This window comes from Stenella coeruleoalba (genome assembly GCF_951394435.1).
Source record: "Stenella coeruleoalba genome assembly, chromosome: 15".
NCBI classification, from domain to species: Eukaryota; Metazoa; Chordata; class Mammalia; order Artiodactyla; family Delphinidae; genus Stenella; species Stenella coeruleoalba.
In genome coordinates this window covers 72,465,141-72,479,556 of record NC_137161.1, presented here as the reverse complement: position 1 = coordinate 72,479,556, position 14,416 = coordinate 72,465,141, and the positions used below count along the sequence as shown (strand labels likewise).

The window sequence follows — 14,416 nt, the reverse complement described above, 5'->3', positions numbered from 1 at the left end:
AAAAGGGAGAGAGCAGAGCCTGGAGTGTAGAGCATCCCGTTTGAGTAACTTTGGAATAAGGGCACCATTGGGGGAGAGGGGGTTAAGGAGAGTGATGTGATCTTATCCCCCTCACCCAACCCTGGCCACGAATGATGGTGATTTACCAGGTCTGGAGCTCAGGAAAGAACTGGGTTGGAGGAGTTGGGCCTTAGCAGCCTAGCTGTAGCCATGGTCCTGGATAAACACACCCAGGGAGAGCAGTAGAGTAGAAAGGAGAGGGTCTAGCTTACAGGTAGAGGAGGACCATGAGAAGATAGTAAGTATGAGGAAAAGCAGGAGAGTGCAGCACCACAGGGCCCAAGGGAAGTTTTAAAGAGAGTGGTTAATGTCAAATACTCCCCTGGACCCTGTGGCCACAGACAGCAGCCTTAATTCTGGCTAAAACACGTAACTTTGCCACTGAGGCCAGCATCTGCTTACCCTCCGAGGCCAGCCAAGGTCAAGATTGGTTCAGGAGGAGCTTTGGCCTGCCCATCCCAAGGGGCCCAGGGTATCACACAGCCACTGAGGTTGTAAGGGATCAAACATCCTGAGTGCAAGGGGCTGACCAGCCCCTAAGGCAGATCCTCCCAGCACTGGGCAGGCTCACTGCAAACCAACGTTTACGGTGAGTTTACTGTTCTTCCTGCAGCATCAGTGCTTGCTCTTCCCACAAATTCTGGGATTTTTATCCCACTCCCTTGGTCTGGAGCTTGAGAAAGTGGTTTGGGCATACTTTATTAAGCATGAGGACTCAGAGATTTTAGCCCTACTGGATATGGAGACTAGCCCAGGAGAGATATTTGGGGAGGTGTCGCAGTCACTTGCATTTGTTAAGGAGCTCACGTGGAGGTGACTCCTGGGAAAGAGGGTAGTGCTCACAGAAGATTGGCGGACCCCGGCCCGCTCCAGGGCGCAGCGCTCCCCTCAGAGCCAGACGGCATCTCTATGATGCAATGTGCTGCGTTTTTTCCCACCTTGGCCACCACTGCCGGGAGCCACGGACACCTCCTCGACGGCCCGATGCCATCCCCCGCCACGGCGAGAGCCTCAGCGAGCGCGCCCACTGTCGCCAGCCCTGAGCCGGAAGCACTGTAGCCCCCGTCTCCGGTCCAACCTGGTCCAACCGCTGCGGCCCCGCCGATACCTTGGGTACCATGTGGAGCCCGAAGGCGGACAAGGCCGCGAGCCCCACCAAAGGCGAGACCTCTGATAAAGCCGCAGCTTCGCGCAAGGGCGTGACTGCTGACAAGGCGGCGGCCGCTCCCGTGGCCATGGCTCCAGCTCCGGCACCAAGCCCGGTCAACACCGGCCCGAGCGCGACCCCCAGTGCAGCCTCCGGCCGCGGACTCGACAGCACACTGAACCCACAGGCGCCGCTGGACACACAGTTTCCGAGAACAAGGCCAGTGGCCAGTGCAGGTCGCAATGAAATAAGTGACCCGCTGAGGCGTCCTGCTTGTCCGTCCGAGGGGGAAGGGCGGGTGAAGCCATTGGGGAAAAACGGCCCACAGACTGGGCCCAGGCCCGCCTCTGGCCAGCACAACCGGGGACCCGGCTCTCCCCTCCGAAGATCTTGCCTAGACGCACCAATACAGAACTACATTTCCCAGGATGCACCTCGGGGTTCCCAGCACCCCTGCCGCCAATGACTGCGCGGGCTGTGGCGAGCCCGCACGGACCGGGCCGGCAGAGATGCGGAGATCCAGGGTGTCAGCCCCTCCCCATGGGAACAGGTGGGGCCGGCTGGCGACAGAGTGCTGACCACGACGCTTTCTCCCTGCAGACGCGCCCCTCCCAAAGGCCCAGTCTAACCAGCTGTTGGGAGTGGGGTCTCATCTGTGCAGGCCCTCCAGGTTCACACGCCAGCCAGGGCAGCGCTGGGAACAAGTGTAACAGCCAAAATCCGGAACCACATTTAGGGCAGGAAGCCTGGCTACCCGGACTATAGGCTGAGGGTTGGACGTTTATTCAAAACAATTAACAGCCTATACAAGACATCTCTAGAGCAGGGGCCGAGAGGAGCCTTGCACCTCTCAGCAGCTGCACCTTCCAGGCCCCTGCATACTGCCTTCACAGCCCATAGAGTGTGCTTGGGCAGGCAACACACGAAGCATTGTGGGTATAGGCTCAGTCACAGGGTGTTAGATGCTCTTCTACCTGGAATGATTGGAAGTCGGCCCAGCACGCTAGTCTGTCCCTTTTTCCCCCTGGAAGTTCTGCCTCCACTAAAGTTAAGGCCACCAGGATGAAAGCAGGGTCAGGGCTGGGGACCCAGCGGAGCCCTGGGAAGCATCAGGGCTGTAAGTGGGGCCTGGGAGCGAAGTAGAGATTGGGAGGGGTCTGATTAGAATAGAAACTGATGATCTTAGTTCAGCACTCCCAAGATGAGTGCAAGGTGACTGCAGCAACCTTAGAGCTTCCCAGAAGACAGTGCCCCCATCAAGGAGGTGCTCTTAGTATAAGACCAGACCAAAGAGCCCAAGGAACTCCACAGGAGGGAAGGTCTGCCTAGGTCTGGGGAGCAGAGGGTAAAGAAACTCCCTGGGCCCCAGAGCCCAGTCTCAGAGCAAGGAGCTGGGGATCTGACCCATCCCTGGTCCTTACTTGTGGGTGTGTAAGCAGGTAGTGAACTTCCACTTGTGTGGGAAGTCACAGCCTGGGGAATTTCCCCTTTAGGGCTGGGATGGGCCCGTGGAGTCAGTTGGAGAAGGTTTAGGGCCAGGTTCCAAGAAGTTCTGTTGAGTGCTCTGGGCCCCTCAGGCCTCTCACAGCAGACCTTTTGTGCAGGGCAAGTGCCCCCTAGGCTGTAGTTCTGACCTTGGGGAAAAGGTGAAACTGAGCTTGGTTAATCCCACTCCCACTAGCATGCACTGGGGCCCCCAAAACCAACTACATGGGGAGGGGCTGGGCCCACAGGGTCCGGAATGGAGGGTGGGGGCCACTGGGTGTGGGGTGGGGAGGGACTGGAGGCACAGCCCCCAGGGTCCATGGGTGTTCCAAAGTCCCCTGAGTTACGGGTTCAGCTGATGTAGACACGGTGGAAGTCATGGGCACCAAAGGCTGCGTTGCACTTGGGGCACTTCCTCTGGCGGGCCTCATAGCGGCCCCGTACGCACTCGAAGCAGAAAACGTGGAAGCACTTGGTGAGGACTGCATCCTTCTTGCGGGTGTTACAGCAGGGGCAGGTCAACCGCGCCTGGGCAGGGCACAGGCATCAGCTCAGGAACAATCCTGACAGGGCCCGGATCCCAAGCTGATAGCAAGAGGTGGTCCAGACTAAGGCCACCACAGAGCAGACTGCACCTAACTCTCACCATAGCCCTAGGAGGTAGGGATAAGCATCCTCCAGATGAGGAAACTGAGGCTCAAAAGCCCAGGTTTCAAAACTAGAAAGTAGCACAGTCTAGCCTCTAATCTGGGTGGTGATGGCCAGTGGTCACATGTCCCCTCTAAAGGTCAATGACCCACAGGCTCCAACCTGAGCTTCTCTGCCCGGGGGCTTCATCTCTTGCCCCTTTGGCCTTCTCTGGCAAAACCCCAATCCTGGCTTAAGCCGACTGTCTACCTTCTCTCCACCTGCATCTGGTAAGTCACAGCTGGGCATGGCAGTGCCACTAGAAATCTGCTGTTCTCAACCCTCAACTGGGCCCATCCCTGGTGCTGCCCAGAAATCCTGCTGTGGGTCCTGGGATTCATTTCTCTCTAAGGAGGTTTTACAAATCTCCTCTCCTATCTTGAAACTTCCCACCTGCCACCAGGTCTCACTTCCAACTCCAGACAGGAAATTCCCACAACTCAGCATTCCCAACATTCATCCTCTGCCCTGCCTGCCACCTCAGCAACTCCCCACAAGCATCACCTCTTCCCTAGCTCTCAGAACCCTACCCATCAGCATTTGACAGGCTGCAGTCTGTTGTTTCTCCAAAAACCCTTCCCTGCTCCCTCATGGCTGCCTCGAGCTGCCTCTGCCCCTTCAAGGCCAAACTGCTTCAACAGGTTGTCTACTTACTGACTCACTCTCCACCCTTTCCTCACTGCAGTAGGTGAGAGTCCAGGTGATCTGACCTCCACCTCCACCTCTGCCCAAGAACTCCCACCAAGGCTGCCAAATCCAAGAGGCATCTCTCAACACCTGCTTCATTTGCCTTCTTGGCATTTCTGAGCTCACCCCTGCCTCCTTGAAACTCTTCCCCAATCAATTCCCTCTAGATTGCTCTCCTTCCTCCTAAGCTACAGGCTCCTCTTCCTCTGTCCATCATTTAAGTTTCGAGGCTCCTCAGGGGGAGTGACGGCCGATGCCATCCCTCGCCACGGCGGGGGAGGAGTCAGAGCTCCTCAAAGGCCCTACCTGCCCTCACCTCATGACACTGTTCCGTGTCATGCCACAGACCCTCCCTGGGTGACGACAGTTATATGTGGCTTCTACCTTTGCCTCTGCTGACAATCCCCCCCAAACTCCTGTCCTCCACACCAGCCCTTTTGCTTTGAGTGCCTTCCCAGACAGCCTCCCAAGAAGTCCCACAGGCACCTCATCCTCAACATCCTTGAGACATCGCTCTCTGCACACTGACTACAGCATACGCCAAGCAGCTCAACCTGGTTTGCAAACCCTTCAGGATCTAACACTGCCCAACCCCCACCAGGCTTGTCACTCACCACAAAACCTATGTTCTGTCCTCCAACTACGACTGTCCAGCTCTGTCCTCCAGCACGCCTCTCTCAACTAAAGGCCTCCACCTCTGCCTTTCCCTTTGGTGGAACCCTTTCATCCCCGTTCATCACGGCCAACCCTGACTCACTCTTCAGTTTTTCTTTGGATGATATTCCTTCCAGGAAGCCTGCTGACCACCAGGGCTGTTAAGGGGCTCCCCTGATTTCCCACAGCCCCTCTGGCCTCTGCCATCACACTGCTCATCACTCAGATGGGAGAATTACTTGGCTGCCTCCTCCAACAGACTGTCAGTTTCAAGAGATCTGAGACCAGGTCTAGTGCCTAGCCCTCTCATACCTAGCCAGGCACTCTGCCTGGCACATAGTATGTGTACCATACTTGATAGTTATCTGATTCTCCACATCGGGTTCTGCGCAGGTTTTGCCATCCTACCTTATTTCTGGGTTCCCCAGACTACCCACCAGAGCTCTCACCAACCCCCCATCTAAGATTCCTAGGTCACCTAAGATTCCTGGAGCACAACCCAGCCCCAAGGCCCCACCTTGTACTCCTTGATCTCCTCCTGGAGGATTTCATCGGCATCTGCGTAAACCTCCACCTTCCTCTGCTTCTCCAGCTTGCGTCGCAGCCGTGAGATGTCCTCCTGGGGCAGGAGAGGGGCTAGGCTGAGTGCAAGGGTCCTCAATCTGAACCTCCTGCCCCCACCCCGCCCCCACCCCTGCCCACCACACACCTGAGCCCTCTTGAGGTTGAAGCTTTCTTTCTCACGGGCAGCCCGGCTCTCTGCCAGGCAAGGCTGGATCTCTCGCAGCCGTGTCTGCACGTGCTCCAGCTGTACCTTCAGGTCCTCGGCCAGCTGAGCTGCTTCCACAGCCTGAGGTGGGTGGAGCGGGGAGGAGGGGCACCGTTTGCCTGAGCCTGGGGAGTCAGGCATGTGGAGCCATGGCCCACAGATGCTTGTGTCAACCATCCAGTGATACCTGCTCTTGGGGTAAGTCCAGTATCTTCACTGGAACTGGTTCTGTCTCCTGACCTCTGAACCCTCACCTCCTCCTAGTCTACCTCATTCCCAACACCTTCAGTTCCTCACCTGCATAACGCTCTCTCCTGTCTTTGAGGCTTCACCGGGCTCCTCTTTCTGCTCCCCTCAACACACATTTTTTTCCTGCAACCCCCTGAGGCCTCAGCTCAAATGTCACCTCCTGAGACACACTGTCCTATTTTTCTTTCATCCGCCTCTATTTCCTTCATAAGACATACCGTGAGTTCCCTGGTGGCCTAGTAGTTAGGATTCCAGGCTTTCACTGCCGTGGCCCACAAGCTGTGCAGCGTGCCACCCCCCCCCCACACACACAAAAAACATGCTATGATCTGTAATGATGTTATTTTGTCTGTGGGATTATCGGCTTGCTATCTGCCCCTCAAAACTGGAAGTTCCCACTTCCAGCAGGGCGGTCTTGTTCCCGTGATCTCCCCAGCACTCAGTGCAGGTCCTGGGATATAACAAGGGTATGACTAATACTGCTTAAATGAATGAGCCAAATGGAGAAGAAACGAAGTCCAGGAGGGGAAAAAAGATGAAAGTCAATGTTAATCTTAAGCCTTTACCATAAGCTAGAGGAGTGATATCACCAAGAGGGCGCCACAGATCATTCCTAACTCTGTTACCCTCAGAAGAACAACTACCACAAGCTAAACATTTCTTAGGTTTAATACAACTACATGACAGAGACCACCATGCACATTTCACAGCTAACCAATGCAGTGTCAGGACGTGGGCTGAGGAGCCAAGGAGACCCCGGGCCCAAATTCCAGTTCCACTCTTTCTTGAGCAAGTCAGCTACCTCCCTGAGCCTCAATCTTCTCACTTATGAAAGGTAACAACAAAAACTGTTGTAGGATTATTTTCAGACTGAAATGTGACCAAGCATGCAAAGTCCTCCAGCACACAGTTTGGAACACAGTAAGTGTCTGAGACATGAGCTGGGCTGTGAGATGAAGCAGAGCCAGACTTCGGCCCAGGTCATCTGCTTCAAGTTCTCTAGGCAGAGTCACAAAGTGAGGCTGTGAGCCAGCATCCCAGGTTGCTGTCCCCTCGCATAGGTCTGGCCTCACCTTCCTCTTGTTGAGCTCCAGGGCCTGGCTGCGCAGTGTCAGCTCCTTCTCCACACCCCCGAGGCTGCCCTGCAAGGCCCGCTCTTTTTCCTCCAGCTTCTGCACGGTCAGCAGCTGGGCATCCACCTGAGGACAGGGGTGGGGACTCAGTGCTGGGGAGCCCCTGCCTCTCCAGCTCCACTCTAACAAGCCCAGGGCAGCCATACCTGAGACTTGAGGCCAAGAACCTGCTCGCCCAGCTCATCCTTCTCCTCCCGCAGTAGCTTATGAATCTGGTTGGCCTTGATCCGCTCTGACATCAGCTTAAAGTTGGCATCGTCCTTTTCCCGCAACTGCTGTAGCAGCCGCCCATTCTGCTCCTGCATGTCCTCAAAAGCCTGGCCTGTCACATCCATCTCTGAGAGCAGAGCCTCCTCCTCCTGCAGCGAGTGGGCAAGGACAAGATGGAATGTAGTAGATGGACAAGACGACAGTGGGGAAACCACAGGAAAACATGGCTGAGCAAAGAACCACAGAATGGACCCAGGCCATGTGCTAGAATAGGAGGTTTAGGAAATTCCAATATTCAGAAGCAAGGGGACCAGAACGGGGTCGCACCTGCTTGGTGGCACCCAACTTGCGTTGCAGGTGTTCTATCTGCTCCTCTGCCTGACGAATGCGCCGCAGGGCATCCTCATCCGCGATCTTCTTGCTCTCCCTCCGATCCCTCTCCTCTAATTCCCGGATACGGCTCCGTAGCTCATCGACCTATAACCACCAGAAGGAGGGAGCTCTCTTGTCACTGCTTCCTGCTGACCTAGGGCTCTGCTCTGGTTACAACCCCCTGGGGCAGCCTCTCTGCACACCTCATAGGCCCTACCTGCCCTCACCTCAGCCTTGGCCTTGCGTTCCGCTGCCATGAGCTGCACCTTATCCCGCTGCTCCTTGGGTGCAGACTTATACATGTCCAGCAGCAGTTTCATCTCCTTCTGACTTTCCTGGGCCTTCCTGGGGGAGGCATAGGAGGAAGGCTTGGTGAGTAGGGTTGGAGGCCACTTGGCAGGGGTGGGAAGGAGAAAGGAACAGGGCCTCACTTGAGCTCTGCTCGGAGACCTTTGAGGAGCTCTGACTCCTTCCTCTTGGCCTCCTCCACCTTGACCTTCTCCCGATCAGTCCTTGAGAGAGCTGAGGCTACAGATGGGGGTCCCAGCCCAGGCCCTTCCCGCTCCCGAAGCTCCCGAAGCTCCCGCTTGGGTTTAGCCTCAGGTTCTCGGGCCCGGGAGGAGGGGCCCTGGGCCCCGGGGGTCAGGGCCTGGGCCTCTTCCTCAGAAGGGACCAGGTCTTCCTTCTTCACCAAGGAGGTAGTAATGGCAGCGCCAGGCATTGAAGCCATCTCCTTTCTGGCATCAGGGGCACCAACAGGGCCTGGCCCACCCTCTTCTTTCCCTGGGGCTGGGGCACTCAGGCCAGAGTCCTCCGGGTGGCCCAGGGTGGGGATGGAGTGGGTAGAGCCACTGGCCTGGGCCCGGAGCTGCAAAGCACAGAGAGAACAGGGCTGAGGTGAGACGTGCTCACTGGGGTCTAGCCGCAGCTTTCCCCAGGCAGCCCCTCCTCACCTTGGCAATCTCAGCCTGCACTTCCCGCAGCTTCCGCTTGTATCGCTGAGCGTCCCCCTTTAGCTGGTGGTTGTGGTTTTGGAGGCTGCTGATCAGGTGGCGCATCTCCCGGTTGATGGGCCCTGGAAGAGTACAGGAAACCAAGGCTGGGTTGAAGGCTGGGTTGGTCCCTGGGTTAGGGGCCCAACCCCTCAGTGGGGGAAGGGGCAGGGCCAGAGCCATCACTCTCATTACAAAGGAGATAACAACTGAAGCCTTATGTAGAGTGTGTGATCTCATCAAACAAATGAAGAGAATTCACCTAAACATAACTTGACACTGCCTATGTGTGTTATTTCTGCTAATGCAGACTTCTAAAATATTTCCAAATTTCCTTTCAAAGGAACACATGACTAACTGTAAATTCATAAAAGTAAGTTAGTCCACTTCTTTTAGCTTTTTAAACAAATACCATCTTCTTAATTACATTTCCCCGGCATTTCTCATAATACTTCCTATCTTCCCTCCCTGCTTTATTTTTCTTGGTATATTTGTCACAACCTAATATACACGTTCAATTTTTTCCTCCTTTGTTGTCTGTCTTCCCTCACTATAACACTGCTCCACAACAGGGATCCGTCGTGTTTTGTTCACTGGTATCATCCCAAAGCCTAGAACTGAGCCTGGGTCATAGAAAGTGTTCAATAAATCTGTGAAAAATGAATTAGTATCTCAGAGAGGCACCATAAGGCCAGAGAAGTATGGATGAGGGTGACAGCTCCCGTTCTGCCTCAGTCTGCTCCATGAGCCACCTCATCTGGCTGTAAGCCTCACTGCGCCTTTGAGTCAGGTGGTGTGGTCCCCATTTTCCACAGAGAGATGAGGCTCTGGGAGAAGAAAGGACTTAACCTCTTACATCTGGATAAGCATCTGGCCACACCAGGGCCCAGCAATCCCAGATAAGGCCCCACCTCAACCCTGTCCTCACCACATACCCGCCTGCTCGTTGGCCGCCAGGTTCTGTTCAAACTCGATGCGCAGCATCTCGTACTCCTTGCGTACCTGGGCCAGCGTATCCTCCAGCTGGATAACCTCTGTGCGCAGCTTCTTCTGAAGCCCCAGCTCATCACTCTGTGGGTTGAGGCATTAAGGACCCACCCAACCCCTTAGTTCCTGGCAAGCCCCCCCTACCTCAGGCCTCAGCAGCTCAGGAGGAGTTTACTCCCAAGGGACCTCTGGCAGGCACACAGGGCCTCTGACACCCTTGACCCAGGAACAATCTGACCCTAAGGGTCTGGTCTTTACCCCTGTCCCCTGCCCCTGTTCCAAGGGCATACCTCCATGTGCTCAATGTGCCTCAGGTGGGAATTCTTGGTGGCCAGCAGCAGCCCACGGGCCTCGTCCAGCTGGGTCTTCACTTGCAGAGACTCATTGTAGAGCAGTGAGAACTGCGCCTGCAGCATTCGGTACTCCCCTGTCTCCCGTACCACCTCCTCAGGAAGACTCCGCAGGGCTACCTAGGGGCAGGGATGTCCAAAGACAATCAGCAAGAGGTTTCAGAGCTCAGCTCCTACCGTGCAGGCTCAGGCCCTCCCAGCCCCAAACACAGCTCACCTTGAGGCGCTCATTGGTCCGCACAGCCCCCTGAAGTTCTGCCTGCAGCTTCTCCAGCTCTGCCATGCGGCTATTGGCCAATTCCTGGTTTTCCTCCAACTCCGCGTTCAGCATCTCAAACTGAGGAGTGGGAAGGGCAGTGGGAGGCAGGGCCAGGCCAGGACGCATGCTTCCCTCATAGCCCCACCATATGCCCTACCCAAGCTCCCATCTGCAGAGCAGTGATGTACTCTGAAGGCCCAGTGACAAGCCGGACCCAGGCACTTTCCTAAGGGCTCTCAGGCAAGTAGGAGAAAACTCAGTACTGCCTGGTCAGTGCTGGGAAGCAAGGCTTGTAACTGACAGGGGGTCAGGGAAGCCTTCCTGGAAGACCTGAAGAGCAAGCTGAGCAAGGGGAGACAGGGCGCAGTGACCCTGTAGCACCAAAAAAGTGTGCAACGACCAAGAATTGAGAGAGCAAAAGCAGGACAAGGAATGAGACAGCGGCAGCAAGGCCCTTTCTCAGCTACACAACTGAGAATGCCAATTGACTCCAACATACCCCAACATCTCTTTTCTAAGTGGTACTTTTTTTTTTTTTTTTTTTTTTGCAGTACGCGGGCCTCTCACTGTTGTGGTCTCTCCCGCTGTGGAGCACAGGCTCCGGACGCGCAGGCTCAGCGGCCGTGGCTCACGGGCCCAGCTGCTCCGCGGCATGTGGGATCCTCCCGGACCGGGGCACGAACCCGTGTCCCCTGCATCGGCAGGCGGACTCTCAACCACTGCGCCACCAGGGAAGCCCCTAAGTGGTACTTTTAACCAGCTGATGTACATACGACCTTACCTAATTCTTGTCAGTTACCCAAACTAGAACTTAAGCTTCATGAAAGGTTTAATTCCTGTCTGTTTCGTTCTCCAAAATGCCTGCTTCCTACACAGTACCTAGCACTTAGTGTCCAGCAATTATTTACTGAATACACATATGAAAGAATGAAATAAAGAGCACTGTGAGTAACGGGGAAAGACCTCCGAGACCACAGCTGGACGTCTGTCCTTAATCCTGAGGGGATGTTCAAGGGTAGGGTAGAGAAAAGGTGGTGGGAGGGACGAGGAAGAATGCTGCTGCTCACCTTCTGCATGCTGAGTGTGATCTGGCCCCCCTGAAAGCCTGAGGAGCTCCCAGATACATAGTAGCCAGAGTTGAGCTGTGGAGAGAAGACAGAGGAGACAGGGTGTGGAGGAGAGAAGCGAGGGCCCCAAGTACCCTGCTCTGGCTCCATCTGACCCAATGTCTGACCCCACCTGCTCCAAAGCCTCCGCTAGGTGCTTATTGAGCTTTTGCTCACGCTTCCGCAACTTCTCAATGTCCCACTGCAGGTCTTCTACTGTCGTCTCCATCTCCAGCACTTTGGTCTCTGCAGATGTCACTTTATCCTGGAGCTCAGAGTACTGGGGACAAGGAAGGGGACAGGTACTTAGATAAGAGACCCGGCTCCCTGAGATCCTTGGGTGCCCATCTAATCCAAACCCTGCCCTGGTTCTAATCCCACCCTAAAAGCCCAACTCCCACCTCCAACGAGATGCGGTGGTGCTTCTCCTGTAGCTGGGTGGCCAAGTCCTGCAGTCGCCGGTTCTCACGGCCCAGCTCCCGGGTGCGTGCCCGAGCTGCCTCACTGGGGGGCTCACTGTCCCCTGTGAAGGGAGGGCTCGGGTAAGAGCCAAGTCCAAGGCAATGGGTCAAAGTACTAACTCATCCTGGAGTCTGCTAGGTCATTGCCCAGTGTGATCCACCAGCTGTCTTGCCATTTTCTCATGACAAAGCCAGGAGTCTTTGTCCCCACTGCACACAGGAGGAAACCAGCTCAGAGAGGAGAGCCATCTGCTCAGAACGCCCAGGCTGGACTGACAGAACTAAGGCTGAGAGAAGTCAGTCTGCCTGCAAAGCCTGGGCACTTGCTGCTATGCCTCGTGGGTCAGCAACTGCCACCAAGATTTGTGCACAATGCTCCCAAGAGGTCTCCAGCCACAAGGGGGAGGCTCCCCCGGCATCAACAACTCCTCCCACCTGTCTCTCTAGAGCTCAACTCCAGGAATCAAAGCGAGAGCCACCATCAACAGCCTAAGCCTGCACCTGAAAACATGGCTGATTTATTCCTTGGGGAACTGTGGCTGCCTCTGGGCCAGGAGCACTGAGGAGGGGATACCATAAAGATGCAAATGGAGTTGGACACCTCTGGGGTGGGGGCACAAAGAACTAACCTCGGCTGTATACTCGCTGACAGAGTTCCTCCACCTGGCGCTGTAGGCGGTCAGAGGCCTCCACGACACGGGACACAGCTGCCTTGGAGAATTCCATGCGGCCCTGCAGCTGCAGCTCCACCTCCTCACTACTGCTTGCACCCAGGGCCACCACAAAAGCCAAGGCTGGCTCACTGAGAGGTGGCCGCAGCTGCATTGGCAGGGGCTCTGGGAGGGACGGACAGACTCTCATGAGGATAATGGTAACAGTTACCACCACTCTTTACCAAGTTCCAGATCGCCTCCTTCAACTCTCTATGGCTCACTGAGTCAACATAACCAACCCCTGTAGTACTGTTGTTATCCCCATCTTAAAAGTGAAATAACTGCAGTTCAGTGAGGTAATTTCCTCAAAGCCAGAGAGCTACCAAATCACTTCCTCAGGGAAGGCCTTCTCTGCCTTCCTAAGCTAAACTAGTGTGCATACACACTAATTCCCATTCAGGGACCCCTACACTTTTTTTTATGGTTTATAACCACTTCCTCCCTAATGGCTGGGGCAGTAAGTATTTCTTTTTTATTTTCTTTGTCTCCTCCAAAGCTACAACAATGTCAACTACACAGTCAGCATTTAATACTTTTTTGAACTAAGAATGTCAAAACATGAATTGCACTCTTAACCATGTCACTCAGATTCCAAAACCTGTGTTCTTACCCACTGCCCTTTGCTGCCCAGATATGAAATCAATTTGTGTGTGTGTGTGTGTGCGCGCGCGCAAGCAGGGAATTCAGCAGCCTAATGTCAAAGTTCCCTCCTCTCCAGGACCTTCCCCAGAACTTAATTAAGCTTCCCAGATCCCAGGGCTCTGGCCCTACCCCTCAGCTCCGATGTCCCTGGCTCTGTGAGAGGGGTCTCATCACGTGTTGGCCCCTCCTGGGTCCCAGGCGCCTCTGTCCCTGAAGACAGCTCCCCCTGGCTCTCATGGTGTCGGAGAAGGGCTTCCACAGTTTCATCCAGCTGAAGGGAGAAAGCACCAAAAATGTTATGAATCCCTCAGGTGCTTCCCAGCATGATACTCCTTTCCTAGCAGAGGAGTCTGAGGATTGGCAGCTGGATCAAGGCCAGGTCTTGGAAAGTAGAAGGGCATCCACCTGGGCCCAGTAGCGATTGACAATGAGGAGTGTGGCGTCATCTGTGGCCTGCCGCTTCTCCAACTTCTCAATTCGTTCTCGGAGTTCATCTTCACAAGCCTGTCTCTGTTCCAACCGCTCTGCCAGTTTCTTATTCTTGAACTGCAAAACCTTCAAGTCCATCTCCTCCTACCAAGGAAACAAAGGGGCCGAGAAGATGGTCAAGCAGGGACCAAGAACCCAATCATAGAAAGAGACAAAGAAAAGCAAAATGGAATGGATGGGAGAGGGGAGTAACCCCAGACTAACTGCTAACAGGATTTAAAGAGGCTCAGACACCCACAGAGAAAGCGTCTCGGTTGTGAGGAGGGTCACGTTCTGCTTCTGCCTCTTCCTAACTCTGAAGTCTTTGACAAGTCACACGCCCTCTGGAAACCTGTTTTCCTATCTGTAAAGGGAAGGCAGACGTCGTGTCCTCGGTTTCTTTCAACAGAGTGTTCTGAAAAGTGGATCTTGCTAAACCTGGGGAACTGGGAGTAAGGTTCTGGACGACGTGGACGGAGAACAGAGATGGGAGTTCTGGTAAGTTGTGAGGCCTGAAACAGGAGCCCACGAACCGTGGAAGAGATGCCCCCAAGACGGATGGGCTCTATAAGCGTGGTTGTGGTCTTCTCCTCGCGACTCAGCTTCTTCTCTGGGGGCCCCGAGCCCCCATCGCCGGCGGCGCGTTTGTTGCCGGGCCCAGACATGGCCGCGGCGGGGAGGAGCGGCGCAGGCTCTCCCGAGGCACGTCAGGCAGGCGGAGGCGACGCTTCCGTCACCTGCAGAACACAGAGAGCAGAGATGTGGAAGCGGCCGGAGCTCCTGCGGCCCCGAGCCTCCTCCGCACCCACCTGCTGGACCCCGCCCCGCCGGCCCCGGGCCCCTCACCGGCAGCAGAATCACCCCACCGCCGCCATCTTGGACTCCCCTGGACGTCACTGGCCTCCCCAGCACAGAGCGCAGGCGCCACAGGCAGTACCGGATGTGGAGAAATCTTCTCCACTTCCTGTTTCTATTGGTCGCGCTT

The 14,416-nt window shown here is 55.4% G+C and overlaps 1 protein-coding gene across 1 annotated transcript; it reads right to left on the bottom strand.

Annotated features, from left to right (window-relative positions):
• Positions 1-1,974: 1,974 nt before the first annotated feature.
• Positions 1,975-14,403, bottom strand: RNF40 (ring finger protein 40). Its single transcript, XM_079943859.1, has 20 exons — positions 14,278-14,403; positions 13,965-14,168; positions 13,369-13,536; positions 13,093-13,234; positions 12,238-12,444; positions 11,549-11,670; positions 11,281-11,427; positions 11,109-11,183; positions 10,000-10,119; positions 9,723-9,902; positions 9,381-9,516; positions 8,407-8,528; positions 7,885-8,321; positions 7,681-7,798; positions 7,409-7,558; positions 7,018-7,230; positions 6,812-6,937; positions 5,430-5,570; positions 5,238-5,339; positions 1,975-3,220 (listed from the first exon to the last, which is right to left on the bottom strand). Exons 2-20 carry the CDS (start codon positions 14,094-14,096, stop codon positions 3,044-3,046), a joined length of 3,015 nt encoding a protein of 1,004 aa, XP_079799985.1. The 5' UTR covers positions 14,097-14,168; positions 14,278-14,403; the 3' UTR covers positions 1,975-3,043.
• Positions 14,404-14,416: the final 13 nt, after the last annotated feature.